Genomic DNA, 17,836 nt, shown 5'->3' with positions numbered 1-17,836 from the left:
TCACTGAAGCGCCAACATTTGACCAATACATTAATCATCTTAGCAGTAAAGGAATATTTCGCTATTCAAATGTCAAAAACTCATTATTAACCCTCACTTTGCACACCCTTAGTTTCTTCAGTGCAACACAAGGGCTGAATTTTCTGGCCAATCTTTGGGGATGCCACTGAATTATCATAAAGGTAGTCTATATGACTTATTCGCTATATTACAAGTCTTCAAAAACCATAGTGTTTTGTAGGTGTTGTGACCAAACATCATCAACACAACTGCTTTTTTGTGAAAGTTTCCATTCACTTTCAATATACTGAAATTCACCACTTGTGTTTTATGAAAGAAGGAAAACTATACGATTTTGGAATGGCATGAGGGTTAATAAATGACAGAATTTTCATTTTCGGATGAAATAACTCTTGAAGAGGCAGAAATGAATGGAAAGTTAAATCATTATGAAAGAATCAGGCCATATTGCTCCAACAGTATATGTGCATCTGTTGGCATTAAAGAGGTCAGACTGTTTCTTATTCTTCATTCTCAGCGAGTCATTTGTTGGCTTATGTCTTCTAGACAGCGCAGCGTTGAGATACTTCACACATCCATCACAAGAAAATATGAAATAGAAGCATAAATACACCTACCATTTCAGATATGTTAAAGGGGTCATATGATGTGATTTAAATTTTTCCTTTCTCTTTGGAGTGTTACAAGCTCTTGGTGCATAAAGAAGATCTGTAAAGTTGCAAAGACTAAAGTCTCAAATCCAAAGAGATATTCTTTATAAAAGTTAAGAGTCAGCCACGCCTACCTAAAACGGCTCGTTCATAGCTGGCCAATCAGAGCATACTCGCTTTTTTAGACCGATGAGCTTTGTAAAAATCGACGCGTTTCAGAAAGGCGGGGCATAGAGGAGAAACATTAATGTACAGTATGTGGAAAATAATGTGTTTTTTGAACCTTAAACCGCATAAACATTTCATTACACCAAATACACAAAATAATGTTCTTTTTAGCAGCATCATATGACCCCTTTAAAAAACTAGCCATGAAATCACAATTTTTAGGGGTACACTTCAAAATCAGCCACTCTTGCTCAAAAAAAGCCAGAGAACATGTTCTTCATTATTTATGGAGGTGTGGGAATGAAAATTATGCATGTCTGATGGGACACTCTCATGCTCGTATGCTGCTGGGGAGTAAAGGAGTGTCCGACGTGATCGGCACACCAGTTTCCTGCAAACTCGGAGAGAATGCTGCAGGGAAAGTGAGAAAAAAAGATTCAAATTAACATGCAATTTCATCACATAGGAGTTAAATCATGAGAAATAGAATACGACTCAATTCTAGATTCCTGAACACAATGATCTCTTCCAAAGACTGTCCAGTTGTAGAGAAAACAGGATAGATTAAGTTCACTGAACCATGTGCTGTTCCTGGCAGTGTGTCCGAAACTGCTGCTCTGCATTTTGTTTTATTTGTCTGTTTATTTTATGAATCATTAATCTTTCGCAATGTAATGCGGCTCTACAAAGAGGCTGTTGGAGGATGAAGCAGTTATGAACTACATAGTCTCATGTAGCCAGACCTTCAGACTGACGGCAGAAGGTTTGGGAACCTTGGCCGCTTTGAATGGAGTCATATGACTGACAGGTAAAGCAACCAATCACGTTTGATCCTGATAAGCGCTCATTATCACAGTTGTAAACATGAAGGCTTCTAACATGAGGGGGTTTGGTGACACAGCATCTTTGTTTCCAGGTGGAACGTTAAAGAACGCGACACGTCTCCCGGAAATCCTGTATAATTCAACCAATCAGATGACGACTTCGAAACTCCTGAAGTGTTTCCAATTTAGTGTGCCGTATGCATCAGACGTACAGCCAACAGTCCATGGACGTGACGTCTGAAGGCTTGTTCACACCGGGACGAATATCGCTCGCGATTATCGCCGACGTTTAACGCCTCGTGACTAAACAAAGGGCGCCAATGTGAGTGTGCACAACGACGCGCAAAACGTGAGGCGTAAAAGCGTCATTTTTTAAAAAATGCCTCGGGCTCGTTTTTTTGGTTTGACGCGCCGCGTTAAAAACTGGCCGACCAATGAGATTGGCGCTTTTGATCACGTGCCTGGAGCTGCTGAAGTTACAGTAAAACACGACTTGGTGGCGCTCAAGCACAAAACGGTCTTGCCGAGCACATTTGATACCTAACGACGAAGAGGAAGTAAGTAGACCAAGAAGATGCATCGAGGCAAGAGTGGTGTCTGAACACAAAGGACTTTATGACAAACGCGACAGCGACTACAAAAATCTCGATAAGAGGGAGTTGTTATGGAGAGGAATTGCAGATCAAATAGGATTCGATGGGTATTTCTGTTTTTCATTAAGCGCCATCTAATGTCAGGAGTGAATTTGCACGTTCACTCGGCTCAACGCCTGCGAAAATTGCTTGAGTATGAACACAAAAGACACGTCGAAAACATCAGCGATAAGCGCGCGCGATAATCATCCCGGTGTGTACAAAGCTTAATTTTGCCTATAAGGGTAAGTTTGAGGATTTCCAACCCGCTTTGTATTATTGCAATGTCTGTAATATCTGTAAATGAACAATATTTACTTTTTCTCTGAGTTATGTGTATCTATATCCCCTTTTGTTTGTAAGCAACACTCTGCAGGATGACGCAAAATGAAATGACAAGTTTTGACAAAAAGACACTTTTGCTTCATCAAAAGGACAAAATGCTGTGTTTTGCTGACAAATAAACTGAGTATCTCAGGGAAAGAATAAACGTTGTGCTTTTCATATATTACTAACATTGTAACAATATAAAGTGAATTGAAAATTGATGAACTGAGCCTTTAATAATGTTGAAGGATAGTGTTTAACTGAACACATGACTAGAGACTTTAGTAAGATTTTATCAGAAAATATTTTTGCATTTTTATCATATAATTTAAAACACTTTAACAGCTGCTGTAATTATTGTGTTTATGTAACTCTTGTATTATTGTAACTCATTTTTTGCCATGAAGATAGCCTTAGATGCTGACATGGCAATAAAAATACATAATTACTAGAACTTGTATTCTCTTTGAGCTACTGTTATATGGACATCTCTTTGTTGCCAGAAGATGGTCTTCCCCAGTGAGTTAGTTACCTACAAAAGCATAGTGACCAGAGCATGTGAGCAGAAATGATTCCGTTTGCACCATGGTCGTTATTTCCTGCTGCTTAAATCTGTGCTGTAGTTATGAACTACATAGTCTCATGTAGCCAGACCTTCAGACTGACGGCAGAAGGTTTGGGAACCTTGGCCGCTTTGAATGGAGTCATATGACTGACAGGTAAAGCAACCAATCACGTTTCGTTTTGTGCCGCGCCATGTTTAGGGGCATGGAAATGTCCCACAATAACCGGTGTGTCAAACTCTTGGACATATTTTAACGAGTCTATGCTGTGAACTTTACATATTTCACATACATTTTAAAATCCAGCGCTTAGCTGATCCTGATAAGCGCTCATTATCACAGTTGTAAACATGAAGGCTTCTAACATGAGGGGGTTTGGTGACACAGCATCTTTGTTTCCAGGTGGAACGTTAAAGAACGCGACACGTCTCCCGGAAATCCTGTATAATTCAACCAATCAGATGACGACTTCGAAACTCCTGAAGTGTTTCCAATTTAGTGTGCCGTATGCATCAGACGTACAGCCAACAGTCCATGGACGTGACGTCTGAAGGCTTGTTCACACCGGGACGAATATCGCTCGCGATTATCGCCGACGTTTAACGCCACGTGACTAAACAAAGGGCGCCAATGTGAGTGTGCACAACGACGCGCAAAACGTGAGGCGTAAAAGCGTCATTTTTTAAAAAATGCCTCGGGCTCGTTTTTTTGGTTTGACGCGCCGCGTTAAAAACTGGCCGACCAATGAGATTGGCGCTTTTGTTCACGTGCCTGGAGCTGCTGAAGTTACAGTAAAACACGACTTGGTGGCGCTCAAGCACAAAACGGTCTTGCCGAGCACACATTGATACCTAACGACAAAGAGGAAGTAAGTAGACCAAGAAGATGCATCGAGGCAAGAGTGGTGTCTGAACACAAAGGACTTTATGACAAACGCGACAGCGACTACAAAAATCTCGATAAGAGGGAGTTGATATGGAGAGGAATTGCAGATGAAATAGGATTCGATGTGTACCGGGGTATTTCTGATTTTCATTAAGCACCATCTAATGTCAGGGAGTGAATCTGCACGTTCACTCGGCTCGTCGCCTGCGAAAATTGCTTGGGTATGAACACAAAAGACGCATCGAAAAACGTCGGCGATAAGCGCGCGCGATAATCGTCCCGGTGTGTACGAGGCTTGAGGCTGAGACTATGAACTACTCTTCCTTTTAGATAAAAAGATGTGCACTTAATTGTACGTAATGTGCACTTGTAGTGTACTTAAAAGTATGTTTTCAAAACTATGTTTTGACTATGTTTCTTATTACACCTAAGTAGACTTTTAAAATGAGCACTTTGTAATAATGTCAAAACTTAATATAATTTAGAGTTAATATAATTTAAGTGCAACTTCATCATTACAATGTGTAATTACAAATCTATTTAAATAGAAACGACATTATAGTATGTTTTAGTTTACCATAAAGGCTTGTCGGTACATTCAGCAGTACACTTAAACCATATTTCAAAAACAATAGAATTATGAAATTACATATGAAGATAGGTCAAAGGTCAAATGGTCACTCTAAGTTCAACTAATTGCACTTATTATACTATAATACATTTTAATTAATTTGTAAGTAACATGCAATTAAGTGTCAGAAAACATTACATTGGTTCACTCAAGTTTATTCTTGTAAAGTAACCTACATTATTTCTGTTTCGAAAAGTATGCTAAACTAAAGTGTATTTCTTTTTGACCCAACAGAAAACCCACAGCCCGTGTATAAGCTTTCATCTCAGTGCATTCAAATCTCATTTCACATGTGAAGAGGATATTTACATAGTCTTAAAAACACAGCAGCAAAAAAAAACCAGCCAGCTTGTTTTTGGAGGTGACTATGGTTATGTGATTATGACTGTGTCTGACAAAAAAAAAAATAATAATAAAAAAAAAAGAGAGAGAAGAAAGCACCTGACGTCGTAATTACGACTTGTCAACTCGTAAGTACGAACGTCCCAGGAGGACTTGAACGCAGCATAAGTGAAACAAACATGTTGAGAAACACTTTAATATTTTAAAATGATAAAGTAGGATATGATCCTAAAGAGAGCAAGTAACAATCTGTGCTCTCGGAACAGCATGCTGAAAGTTAGTATATTCTCAACTTCATGTTCCCACAAACGTTTATGGAAAAAAAAAATCCAGCTGTTGCTTGCCAACATTGTAGAGCATGAAAACAACATCAAGCAAACAGAAGGGGAGGGGTAAACCACCGCTGATGAGGAAAAGAGAGACATTCAAATTCAGAGGAGTGTAAGCGATCAGATGGCTGCCAGACAAGAGAGCATTGTTTGTGACAATGTGGTTGGTTACATCACAAACCCCTCAAACTCACGAGAGAAAGCGGCCACACACCCCTCTCATTCTTCCAGAGCTGATGCAGCCACTCAACAGCCTTTAATACAGGCAGGGAGCGGCGCACAGCACTGCTACACTAATGCACAGAACCGCGCTCAGCTGAGAGCTAACTACATTAGCATGGGGACTTTTTGTGCATGACTTAGTTTTATGCAAAACAAACTATGGGTGAATCTCACGAAAGTCCAGGTCATATTTCACCCCGAAATAAGAAATTATATTTTGCATGTATAAAAAAAAGAGGTTTAGAACCACTGTAATTTTTTTGCATTGCAATATTACTTGTGTGATATTTTATAAGAATTCTCACTACCATAAATTCTCATTCACATTATTGTAATTTGAAAAAAATATATTGTAATGTACACTACCGTTTAAAAGTTTGGGCTCTGTAAGATTTATTCATGTTTTTTTTTTTTAAAAGACCCTCATGCATTTATCTGATCAAAAACACAGTAAGCAGTAATACTGCAAAATGTTATTAACATTTAAAATAACTGTTTTCTATGTGAATATATGTTAAAAAGTTATTTATTGCAGTGATATAAAGCTGAATTTTCAGCATCATTACTCCAGTCTTCAGTGTCATAATATGCTGATTTGCCCGATTTTTTCAAGATTCTTTGATGAAAAGAAAGTTAAAAAAGAACAGCATTTTTTTTTAATATAAACCTTTGGTAACATTGTAAATGTGCAACATTGTTTCTTTCAAAACAACAACAACTTTTGAACATTTAAACTTTTGAAATACAAATATTTAAATTGCATTTATACATCATGGGAATTTAAACTGTCATGAAAATAGTTTTGGGGGTGAAATGCATCCTAGACGTGTTTTCATATTGCCATAATTATTCAAAGTTTTGTGTTTTAAGAAAAATCTATGTAAATAGCTCATACAATCTAATGCATTACTTACACTGGCTACTGTTGTTGCGTAACTTCCTGGCTTCAATGTCATCTGACCTCTCCATTGAAATCTGCAACTCTAAAGACAGAATAAAATAGTTTATTTATACATTATGTCATTATGCGCAACATATGGCATGCAGTGATTTCCAGATACTAATATAGACAAACAGCATTAGTGACTAAATCTTGCTTTCTAAATATATATCTCTCAACAAGAACTAATGAGACACACCGAAAGTTTAGGGCTTGGCAGCATCTGTAACCATTCACTTTAAAAGTGCATAGAAAGAACATCATCAAGCTTTGTAAATGATGATGAAAGTTCAAGGTTTGCAAGACGCCACTGAAAACAAAATTTGAGGAACTTCAGGACTAGACGGCGAGGAAAAGAAAGAAAACTGTTGTTGCCACTCACTTCCATCGCTCATGGAACTGAAGCTGCTCTTCTGGCTGTTCCTCTTGCTGTTCCAGGTGTCATTGCCGCTGTCCCGCTGCAGCTCCTGCGGCCTGACCTGCGGCTTCTTCTTACTCTTGCGTGTGCTGATGCGAATGATCTCTCGCACCAGCCGGCACTCGGCCTCCTGCTCCTCCATGTTGTGCTCCTCCACGATATCCGAGATCAGCTGACTGATCTCCCGGGAGCGCCGCAGGAACATGGAGTCCGTGGTGCACTTGGCCAGCTCGTTGATCTCAAACTCAGAGAAGACCTCCATGAGCTTCCGGGTGATGAGTTTGTCCACGTCTTCCATCCCGCTGCCGCACATTAAGTCATCCTCCGGTAAGCTACTGAAGTAAATCGGACTGTCCATCTCGACTTTGGAAGTGGAAAACGATGCATGCTCCTCATTATCTTCAATGACGGATGTGTCCACCTTGACGCCCCCAATGCAGACGTCAGGATAGAAGCCGTTCTCCGCCTGTGGAGGACTTGATGGGTTCTCCACCGGCGCTTTGGGAGCTGAGCTTTCGCTCGAAAGGAGACAAGGCAAGCGCCGGCACACGCGGTACAGTCCACAAGTCAAAACGCTACAAAAGAGCTTCCTGCAGCTTCTCACAGAAGCACAAGGCCCGCACATATACGTCCCCGAGACGGGCTCCTCTTTGGAGGGGAGAAAGCTTACGGTCTCCGGCCCAGTCGTATTGCCGTTGGCATCCTTGTTGACTTTGTGCCTCACTCTGAAGTGCTGGATCTCAATCTCCACGGGGTCGACGGAGCGCTCTCGGTATGGCCCTTCATCAATGGGACCACTGGTCCAGGACGGGGCGCTCTCCATAGGGACAACACTCGGCCCAGACCGTCCTCTGGTGGCTCTTTCTACTGTTACCCGACGCTGGACTGAGGCCTCAGGGTCTGTTAAAGAGACACAATAGGAGAAACTGGAACGAGATGAAGGTTTTATCTTACACTTTCAAGCAGTCTTAGTAACAAAACTGCAGCGAGTTGTCCCGAATTTCCCCAAGAGATGCAAACCAACCAGTTTAAGAGCTGTTTTGTGTTCGCTTTCTTGGCTGTTGTCGTTGTTAATAAGATAGTGAAAGTAAAACTTTCACCTCAACACTTAGAAAGCCAGGCTTAGAAACACGTATAAAGTTTCATTGTGTCAACTAAAGCCTTAAAGTGAAAAAAACGTATCATAAATAGTAAAAATTTGACATTTTAAAAGACAACACGTAATTTTACTGCAGATTTTTTTTTCAACATTATGTGGTCTTCCATCATGCCATCTTATGTACAGTAATAAATACATTTTAGTCGCTCAGATATACTTGTATATTTACCACTGCGATATATACAAGTGAAATGTATAATACAGCGAGGAAAAGAAAGTGAAATTGTTCTACATGTGAATCAGGGTTGATTCAGGTTAATTGGGGACATTTTTCCCAATCATATCAATGCAAAAACTGTCCAAATTTACCTGAATTCACCCCTACATAACACAGTCAGTCGAAATGCCATCCTGTAACACTTGTAACATCTTCACTACTCAAACAAATCAACTTTAAAAAGCAGACTTGGATAAGTAATTAAATAAATAATCACTTTCAATTTAAATAGTTTTAGATTACACGATAGAAACTATATGATGCAGAGTAATCTACATATACTTATTTTAATTTCTATTTTAAGGCAGCAGCTGATTATTTACAAATTCGGAAAAGCTACAAAGTTCACACAGTCCCCAAACAAACATAGCGCAGTTCTGCCGCAAAACAGCCGGTCAAATCACAGAAATGCGGCTTTAGGAAGCAGACTAACTAGCGCACTAGTTTACCACTGCGGGAAATACTTAAACTAGGCGATCTTAAGGAGTAACATTAATAAACTGTGTTATTGTTGGACTTTACTCACACCGTATGGGGGAAATGTCGCAGTCTGACGGGTTTCTTCCGGAAGTCCGGAGAGCACAACAAGCTCGTTCGACCTGGTCACTGTTAGTCCACAAATATCCCGCCGGTGCTCAGTCAGCTGCCCTCAAGCTGTCTCACAAAGAGCAGAAAGTGAGGGGGAATGGTGCGACCTGCACGCTCGTCGCTCCCGCTTGTGTGAACACACGTACAGGTAACGTTACACCTACCTGATTCAACAGGTGCATCGGGACATGGACACCGGTGACGTAATCCGCAACATGCAAGGCTGACCAATTTTCATTGACTGTCAATCAGATCAGCAGCCGTTTGCAACCGAGGCTACACGTAAAAAAACAATTTAAAAAAATTTTTAAATTAACTTTTTTTTTTTTTTGACGGATAGTTGATCTACGTTTTAATATGATTCATGCACAGTGAACGCAGCGGCGAGATCTTTAACCAACAGATGGAGTCATTGTTCCTCAGATAGGGCAGAGTGGGGGAAACGCCCCCCTTAAGGACCGTGTCATTTCTTTCTGTGAAATAAAAGTTAGATGTGTCCAGAATAGTTATCATAGTTTTAGTGACAAATTATAAATCAAGTATGAAAATGTCCAAAGTTTTCATGTTAGATTTTTAACAAAAATTACATTTGTACTACCAAGTCTGACAAAGCAATCTGCTTTATACATTTACAGCAAAATCAGAGTACAGGCAGATTTAGCTTAAAATTAAAAGAATATAATCATGAATTACAAAATTATAATAGCCTATTTGAAAAATAGCTATTGTTAGCTGATGCTAACTTGGTCGTTTTTAAATATAAAGTCCAAATATTTTTATTCAACCAACTAGTTAGAATACATTTGATGGAAACACAAAGGATTTGATGTTCAGATCAGAGGAACTAGAGGAATGAAGCCACGCCCCCTGGGTTTGAAGAAAAACAAATTTGTCATGAAAATACCATTATATTTTTCTTAAATAACACATACTCCCCATCTACAAGCCTTACTATTCTTGTATCATACATAACTGATGTTCTACAAAAGCTTTAAAACACTTTTTTTTTTAACTTACTGCTGAAAATGAGATAATTTACTGTGAAATCAGTTTTCTCTCAGGTGCTTCGCCAGTGTAAGCTTCACTTTGAATACTTCTACATCACTCGTCAACGTAGTCCATGGCAGCTTCAGAATAGTGGATTATTTTTTTATTTCCGCCCCCCCCCCACCCAAGTCAGTGTTTCTCTACCCTGGTCCTGGGCGCCCCCCAACACCGCACATTTTGTATGTCTCCCTTATCCGACACCTATTTCAGGTCCTGGAGTTTCTTTTGAGCTAATGAGTTTAATCAGGTGTGTTTGATTAGGGAGACCCAAAATGTGCAGTGCTGGGGGGCGCCCAGGACCAGGGTTGAGAAACTCTGCCTTAAGTAGAACCATGTCTGAAACTGCATATTACTCCTACTATTTCTACAGAAAGTCACGACACCAACTACTTTACATCCATTTCTACAGTATTAGGAGATTGGAACAGCACGATCATCAAATGACAAGAACTGTCATAAAGACATATTTCTTCCATTCAAGTGGCATGTTGGTCTGAGAAAATTCAGCTTTATTCATTTACATAGTATAAAAAAAAAATTAAAAAAAAGTAAACTATTTGGAAAGTAAACTTTTTGTGGGTTTAACATTTTTATTAACATTAAATGTACAGCCTTTGAAAGGGTGGTGCATTTATAAATTGCCAGGACTGAACATCAGCGCAATGGATCAGTCAGCGCATCCTTTAGTCCTTGCAGAGACCAGAGCCTGATGACTGACAGCCTCCCAAACACACACCTAATCAAGGCTGCAAGAATTTGAAAAGAAACTATTAATGGTGAAATGCTGGAATCATGCAAGTATGCAATCATTAAAAACAGCCTTATTTATTTTCACAGGCTTCTAAGCTGTAGGCCATGAACAAATTTATATTTCTGCAGTATGTATGTTTTCTGTACACATTCAATACCAAAAAGTGCAGTATATTTTAGTATGCCATGCGGTACACTGTATCCCACAATGCTGATTTAAAGAGGCAAAATAACACTTTTGTGGAGCTAAACATGCAGCTAGGTCAGTTTGGTACCCAAGGTCTGTCTGACCGACCGGCAGCTGCTTTTAAACGTGCTGTTAATATGGCCGAGCATGTGGACAATCACATATTTCTTGATCAAAATCCCATTCTTGGTGAAGCATCAGTGTAAACACAGTTGGTTTGCATCTGTCCGAATGTAAACGTTTAAGGGAAGAAATAAACTTGCACTTTACATTCACACACACACACAAGAAACTGCTGCTGTCAATTATGTAATAGTCATTTAATACTGGTATCAATATTTATGTGGTACTGAAATTGGTATTGAGAATTGTGAAGTTGAGAATTGTGACAGCTCCTACATGAAGTCACGTGACAGTGCAGCATACAACAGTTTGAAATGTTCATTGCATTATACATTTTTCTTTTTTAAATGGTGGTTAGCATACATTGCATACTGCACACTATGAAGTAAACCGGAATCCCATTCTGAGCACAACCAAACATACTGAATTACACTCGAGGCAGCCCACTACTTGAAGCAAAGACAGATTGCTGGGATGCTGTAAACGCTGAAATAACCATCCCACTTTTGGACTTTACAGTATAGCTTGCAGAGGGCAGATCATTTCCTGCTAAAAGCCAAATATAGGCGTTCTCTGTGTAGACCGTAAATGAAGTAATTGTACTCACTTTATAGCACGCGTTGAGATCTGCTTCTAGATGGATTGGTTCACTTCCTGGAATCGGACTGGTTCCTGTTGACCAAAACCTGCAGGGCTATCCTGGGCCACCTCACATTTAGAGGCAGAGGAACCCAAACTGTTAACTCGATGCTGGTTTTGCTCCGCTATGGCAGAGGGAACAATAATGTAATTATTTTCTGACTAAAAATCAAATTTCTAACACGCAGTGAGATTCTGGTGGTGCGCTTTGGTGCAAACCTTGTCTGTAGCTGCTGGAAAGTGTAGGAGACATCCTTCGGATGGCACCTTGGCCAAACTCACTTGGAATGGCAGTAATAAGCCTGGTGCCATCTGTATTTACGGTGAATTGGCTTTGGACTCCTTCGGGATAACGGGCTGAAGAACTAACAGGCTTTTGTTCATTTTGACCTGGTCTCTGGCCCGGGTAACTTGGAGGTAAGGAACTTTGGAAAACGCCACTGCTAAAGCCACCAGAAGCCCATTGGTTCTGAAAACTACCAAAGCTGCTTGTGGGTGGTTTATTAAGCCTTACGTGGACTGTATTGATCTCATTAGTGGCACTGAATCCTAATTTACTTGTAGAAGGCCTTGAGAGCACTGTACTTGGTTTGTATGGGGTTCTCTTCAGAGAAGAGAAGGGCTGATACCCAGTTTGGGAAGAGCTGGCATAAGTGCTAGTGGCTGGCTGGACATTTCTGGAATTCTGGTTCATTTGAAAAGGTTGGCGGTCATGAGCAGTCTGACCTGGGGCAAATGGTACTTTACGCTCTGGAGAGCTAGTATGAACTTGGGGTTTATTGGCTTCTGCTCCATCGTGAACATTTGCAGGAGCCTGAATCATGAGGATTGCTCGAGAACTGGCAATTGAGGACTTGGTCACATCATGTTGAGCCCCACTTCGAGAGGGGTACATAGGCTCAAAGACTTGATTAGGTTGACCATGGATATTGTAGGTCTGCTGGAATTTGGGGCGAGTAGATTCATAGTGAGGTGGTAATGCGTTTCTTTGAGCCCTTTCTGAGGCCTCGAGAAGAATCCCACCAGAGCTGTCAATTGAAGATCTAGCATCGTTGTCCCTACAATCATTTTTGGAAGGTTTTCTTGGCTCACGACTGGGATTGTATTGAGTTCCACTCATGGAGTAGTGTAGAGGTTCATTCCAGGACTTGCCCCGACTGCTGGCAGTCAATCTAGTATCTCTAAAGATCTGACTGGCCTGATAGGGGTCAACATGGCTGGGAACTCCAAGTGGTTTTACTGAATCTGGATGCCCACTATAGCCACCGAGATCTTGAGCATTTCCTCCACCTTGAACTACAAAGATTGGCCCTGAGCTAACAACCGAAGGCTTGGCCTCAGTGTACTGAAGCCCATCATGAGAGGTTTTTCTTGGATCCATACTTGAATACCCAGGTATCCCCTTCAGCAATGGTCCATAACTGCTACTGGCTGTCTGGAGTTTGCTAGTACTCTGGCTCCCCTCAGATGAACTATACTGATGGGAAACCGGACTTGAGATGGAGTTTGACCCAGCATTTGGGCCTCTTGCAAGTAGGTTTCTAGTAACTTCAGAGTTGAACTCCATAAGGCCATGTGTGTTTTTAGGAGGCTTTACTACAAACATCTCATTAGATCCAGCAGTTTTAGTTACCTCGTAACTAGATTCACCTCTAGATGGCTTTAAGGGGTTTGGTTCAGGTACTTTTAGGCTTCTCATCAAGGCGAACTCGCTCTGAGATGAGGTAGAAGCTAGCCTGCTACCAGGCTGCACATTTTTGAAGGCATCCGTAACCGTATGGGACTCGTATTGAACAGAGGGTTGACCAAAACCTGACAAGTCATATTTAGGATCAGAAGCAGAAGGCTTATAGCTAATCATATGATGGTCTTGATTATCACTTTCAGCAGAAGTCTGACAATCTTTTGAATCTGATTTTACATTTGATCCCGCAAACAAACTCTCTTTATGCTCATTGTCATAACTTCCATGGGTGCCTTGACTGTGGGGCAGGCCAGCAGAACTGTAAGCAGGATCATTCCAGTTTCCCATTTGTTTCACCTCAGGGCCAATCACGGGGAAAGTGTGTGCTGAAACTCTTTGCAAATTGGCGGTTGGCATGCTCCCTGTTAGAAACAAACAAACAAAGAATACATAAACAGCATGAGACAGCAATGTTTCAGAAAAATGTCATCAGTGTGTTTGAATTACCTTCATAATTCCCCAAACAGATTACATAAGCAGGAAACAAAGCAAAAAGAATCCTGAAAGCAAGCAACAAGTCAAACATTTAGCAAAGCAATGTACATGTTCAGTTGATAAGAAAAAAAGTCTGTCCGTTTTGTGCTCACCTTAAGCAGTATGCAGAATCCATTGTTAAATAAGGCACCCAAAAACACAGAGTAATCAGCAACTTATCTTCTGGTTAAACCTCAATGGGAATGCTTTATAGACTTCACACATCACCTTCAGCCAATCAGCAATCAAGATGCCTGCTAGCTGCAGCTGTTAACAATTATCACTTCACTTTCAAAATCATAACAGTAATCGTATCTCTATTTTTGAGCATGCTTGACAAATAAAAGAACGTAATAATAATATTATATTAAAATTAACTATAACATTTTTTGTCAGGCAACCTAAAATGTGCTTTGTGTGGTAATATTTAAATTAACATTTTTTTTCACCAAAATATTACCTACTATTTATTTGAATTAAACGTAATTAAACTGACTACATTAGGTTCAATGAAAATATATATATTTTTAAATATATAGTATAGTCACTACGGCACTGTTTTTAAATTTTTTTTTATTTATTGATTTGACTTTTCAAGCTCTGGAAAATATTATTTGATTTGCTATTTCTAGGTTTTCCATGACTGAAGAAGCCATGCAATTTAACCTTATTTCTAGACTGTGCGATGAATATATGCTTTCTAACCTACTGCACAACCTCATCTGACCATAATTATATTTTCATCACTTTGAACTCACATCAATAATATGCAATACACACCTTTTCCATTGGCTGAACATGGTAAAGAAAGCATATAGTTGATATCATTTATCATATTTATATGGGAAACTACAGGCATTCTGTGTTAAAGTTCAGAGAATTGCAAAATAGTCATTTCGTATGATGTACAGTAGTGGTCAGGCTCCACATCCGGTAAATTTTTAATCGAGTCCTTTCGAGGAAGAGGCTTCTTAATGCATCAAGCTCAAGTACAGACATGTGTTCACAGTATGGGGTTTCATACCTTAAGGAGGTATGAAAGCCATTAATACGGTCTAACACATAGTCTTCCCTCACACTCGCTCGCATACACTGACAATTTCCCATTCCCACCCGTCCACATTTGATAGATAGGGATCATTAGTGTCATTCTCCCGCAGTCAGCAGGAAGGAGAAGCATCCGTCTGTCTCCTGATACCAGGTACTTTAAGCGCTGAGGAGATCTGTCACACCGGCCTACTTTTCCTTGGCATGTCATTTCATCCTATACATTGTCCTTCATTTATTCCTCCAACCAGGGCTGAAGTCGGGATGTTGGAATGGAGTAATTTCCTATATATTAACGGGATCCCTCACGAGCTCTTCACCTGCCATTATGGATAGTCATGCGACTGTGTGACCTTTACACGGAGCTGCATGTGATTGAAAGTCAGGTTGACATTCAAATGTATGACGCTAACTTGGTGGCTGTTGCCACTTGCAGATGTTTTCAGCTTTCTGTAGAAAGGATTCCTTAAAATGAATCAGTGATTCCTGTTCAGCTCTGTTGGGGAACAGAAAAAGGACATATAAAGTTGAGCAAAAAAGCAAGTTTTTTTTTTCTTGCTAACATCATCAGAAATCATCCTAGTGGTGCGAATACAATGAAACAATGAAAAAAAAAAAAATATTTCCGCTGCATTGAGGCTCATTAATCAGAAAACATGTATCCAGGAAAAAAAAATACTCCATCAGTCCTGCAAAACCCTTTGTTTTAGTCTGCATTTCTGAGAGAATTTTCAAGAATAAGCTTCAGTAATGGCCAGCCACACTTGGCAAACTCCCTCGTCAGCAGATTCTCCTCAGCAAGCTGTGGCATACAGGAGAGAATGTCCCATTGTGAGGTGTAGTGTGAATCTATTCATCATCGGACATTCAAGGATTCTTATTATAAAACTTGAACTAGATACTGTAATTTCCCATCAATCTTACACCCTGCACTACCACCACTATACTATAGATCTGGATTTCACATAATATATGAATGAATTAATCTTTTTTGTTTAAATTCCCTTAATTCACTTTAGTAATTCTCATTAGATTAACACAGTAGAAAGCTACTGTAATGGACTGTAAACTACTGTACTACTGGAAAAAGCATCTTGGACATTATGCTATAAATTTCTCTTTTTGTGTTCAAAGAAAGAAAGTCATACGAACATACAACCAATGGCCTATGTACTGTATAAATCGATATTTGCTAGTAGTAGACAGTATTTTAATGTTTAAAGTATCTGTACTTTACTACTTTTTACTCCACTACATTTCGTAAAAACATATTGTTCCTCATTTTTTCGAACCGAAGAAATCAATATTTGAATTTGTGAACGAGCTGATTATTTTTCCTCTTTTGTTTTTTATCCGCCATCTCTATCTTGCTGTCGCTCGGCTCGGCTAATGTCCGTCCTGTTCACTGAACGCTCTCTCCTCCACATCATGAGTACGCCCCTTACTGCTGATTGGCTACAAGTTTGTTTTGCTCTACACTGGCGCGGCGCGACACGACAAATCCCTGACAGAAAACTGCTGCTGCGTTCTATTCATGACGTATTGACACAAATTTCAAATGATTTTCAACGGTCGCTTTGTCGCGCCCAGTGTACTAGACAGACTTTAGCTGTTGCGACGCAGACACGGTGTTACTTACCTATCGAGAAGAAACAAAGCAACCTCGGCGTCCGATCGCAGGCCTTCCGCTCCTTGAGTTCTCTCCAGCGCTGGAAAGCTGATTTGAGATTTACACGGGTCCTACTTCTTGCTTTATTGCCTTAAGCCTTCTTTTGTTCCACAGACGTTTTCCTCTTTTGTTTTTTATCCGCCATCTCTATCTTGCTGTCGCTCGGCTCGGCTAATGTCCGTCCTGTTCACTGAACGCTCTCTCCTCCACATCATGAGTACGCCCCTTACTGCTGATTGGCTACAAGTTTGTTTTGCTAGTCGGCCCGAATAAGTTTTCTAAAGCGTTTTTGGAAAATCGCTTACCCCACCTTTAACCTGTTGAATCTGTTCACAAATAACACTGAGATTAATTCACAAATTGGACTGATCAGACTGCAGCTGTTCTCGAGTCAGCGGGTGCTGCTCAAACTGAATGCTGCATCCTAGTGAGGGTAAGTCCTTCCTAGTCCAGTCCATCAGAGGCTTCTATGCTAGAGTTCTGTTTAGCATTAAAGGTGCACTAAGCAATTTTTGCCAAACAATGTTGATATTTGAAAGCACCAAAACAAACACGCCCATACCCCAACAGGACCTCGTCCCTATTTTGATAACTCCGGCCCCCATGTACATAAACAACCCTGGCAGCGACGATGGAGGTTTCTGCTACGCCTGCCGGTCGCAGCATATTCAAGCAAAAGCCAACACAGAAAAGTTGTGTGAAAAAGCAAAATAAATGTAACTTACCTCTCAAGAAGAAACAAAGCAACCTCGGCGTCTGATTCCCTTCTGCTCCTTGAGTTCTCTCCACCGCTGGAAAGCCGTAACCCTTCTTTTTAATGTTTTGTTCCTCTGAAGTTTTCCTCTTTTTTATCTGCCATCTCTCGCTATCTATTGTCGATCTGCTAATACCTGTCCTGTGCACTCATTGAGCGCGCTCTTCTCCCTATCATTACTAGACACACGCCTTACTGTTGATTGGATACAAGTTTGTTTTGGGGCTCGGTCTGACACTGTGGTCAAAAGTGTTTTTCAAAAATCGCTTAAGCCAGGCTCATGGAGATGAATCATTACTTTGCAGACTCTGGTTCCAAATGAATCACTACTTCGCAGACTCCATCTCCAAATGAATCATTACTTTGCAGACTCGGGCTTCAAATGAATCATTACTTTGCAGACTCGGGCTCCAAATGAATCACTACTGCACAGACTCCGTCTCCAAATGAATCATTTAATTGCAGACTCCGTCTCCAAATGAATCA

At 40.3% G+C, this 17,836-nt stretch overlaps 2 protein-coding genes across 2 annotated transcripts; both read right to left on the bottom strand.

Annotated features, from left to right (window-relative positions):
• Positions 1-1,047: 1,047 nt before the first annotated feature.
• On the bottom strand, positions 1,048-9,177 carry LOC107754920 (keratinocyte differentiation factor 1-like). Its single transcript, XM_016571550.1, has 5 exons — positions 9,081-9,177; positions 8,855-8,982; positions 6,917-7,852; positions 6,509-6,577; positions 1,048-1,250 (listed from the first exon to the last, which is right to left on the bottom strand). Exons 3-5 carry the CDS (start codon positions 7,773-7,775, stop codon positions 1,171-1,173), a joined length of 1,008 nt encoding a protein of 335 aa, XP_016427036.1. The 5' UTR covers positions 7,776-7,852; positions 8,855-8,982; positions 9,081-9,177; the 3' UTR covers positions 1,048-1,170.
• Positions 9,178-10,430: 1,253 nt separating this feature from the next.
• On the bottom strand, positions 10,431-14,090 carry LOC107754931 (uncharacterized). Its single transcript, XM_016571574.1, has 5 exons — positions 13,994-14,090; positions 13,854-13,906; positions 11,882-13,768; positions 11,631-11,787; positions 10,431-10,709 (listed from the first exon to the last, which is right to left on the bottom strand). Exons 1-4 carry the CDS (start codon positions 14,014-14,016, stop codon positions 11,657-11,659), a joined length of 2,094 nt encoding a protein of 697 aa, XP_016427060.1. The 5' UTR covers positions 14,017-14,090; the 3' UTR covers positions 10,431-10,709; positions 11,631-11,656.
• Between the last annotated feature and the right edge of the window lie 3,746 nt (positions 14,091-17,836).

The sequence above is a fragment of the Sinocyclocheilus rhinocerous genome, unplaced genomic scaffold (assembly GCF_001515625.1).
Source record: "Sinocyclocheilus rhinocerous isolate Xijiao unplaced genomic scaffold, SAMN03320098_v1.1 scaffold622, whole genome shotgun sequence".
In the NCBI taxonomy this organism is placed as follows: domain Eukaryota; kingdom Metazoa; phylum Chordata; class Actinopteri; order Cypriniformes; family Cyprinidae; genus Sinocyclocheilus; species Sinocyclocheilus rhinocerous.
Note: the sequence above shows the minus strand (reverse complement) of the source record. Positions and strands in the feature narration are given on the sequence as shown.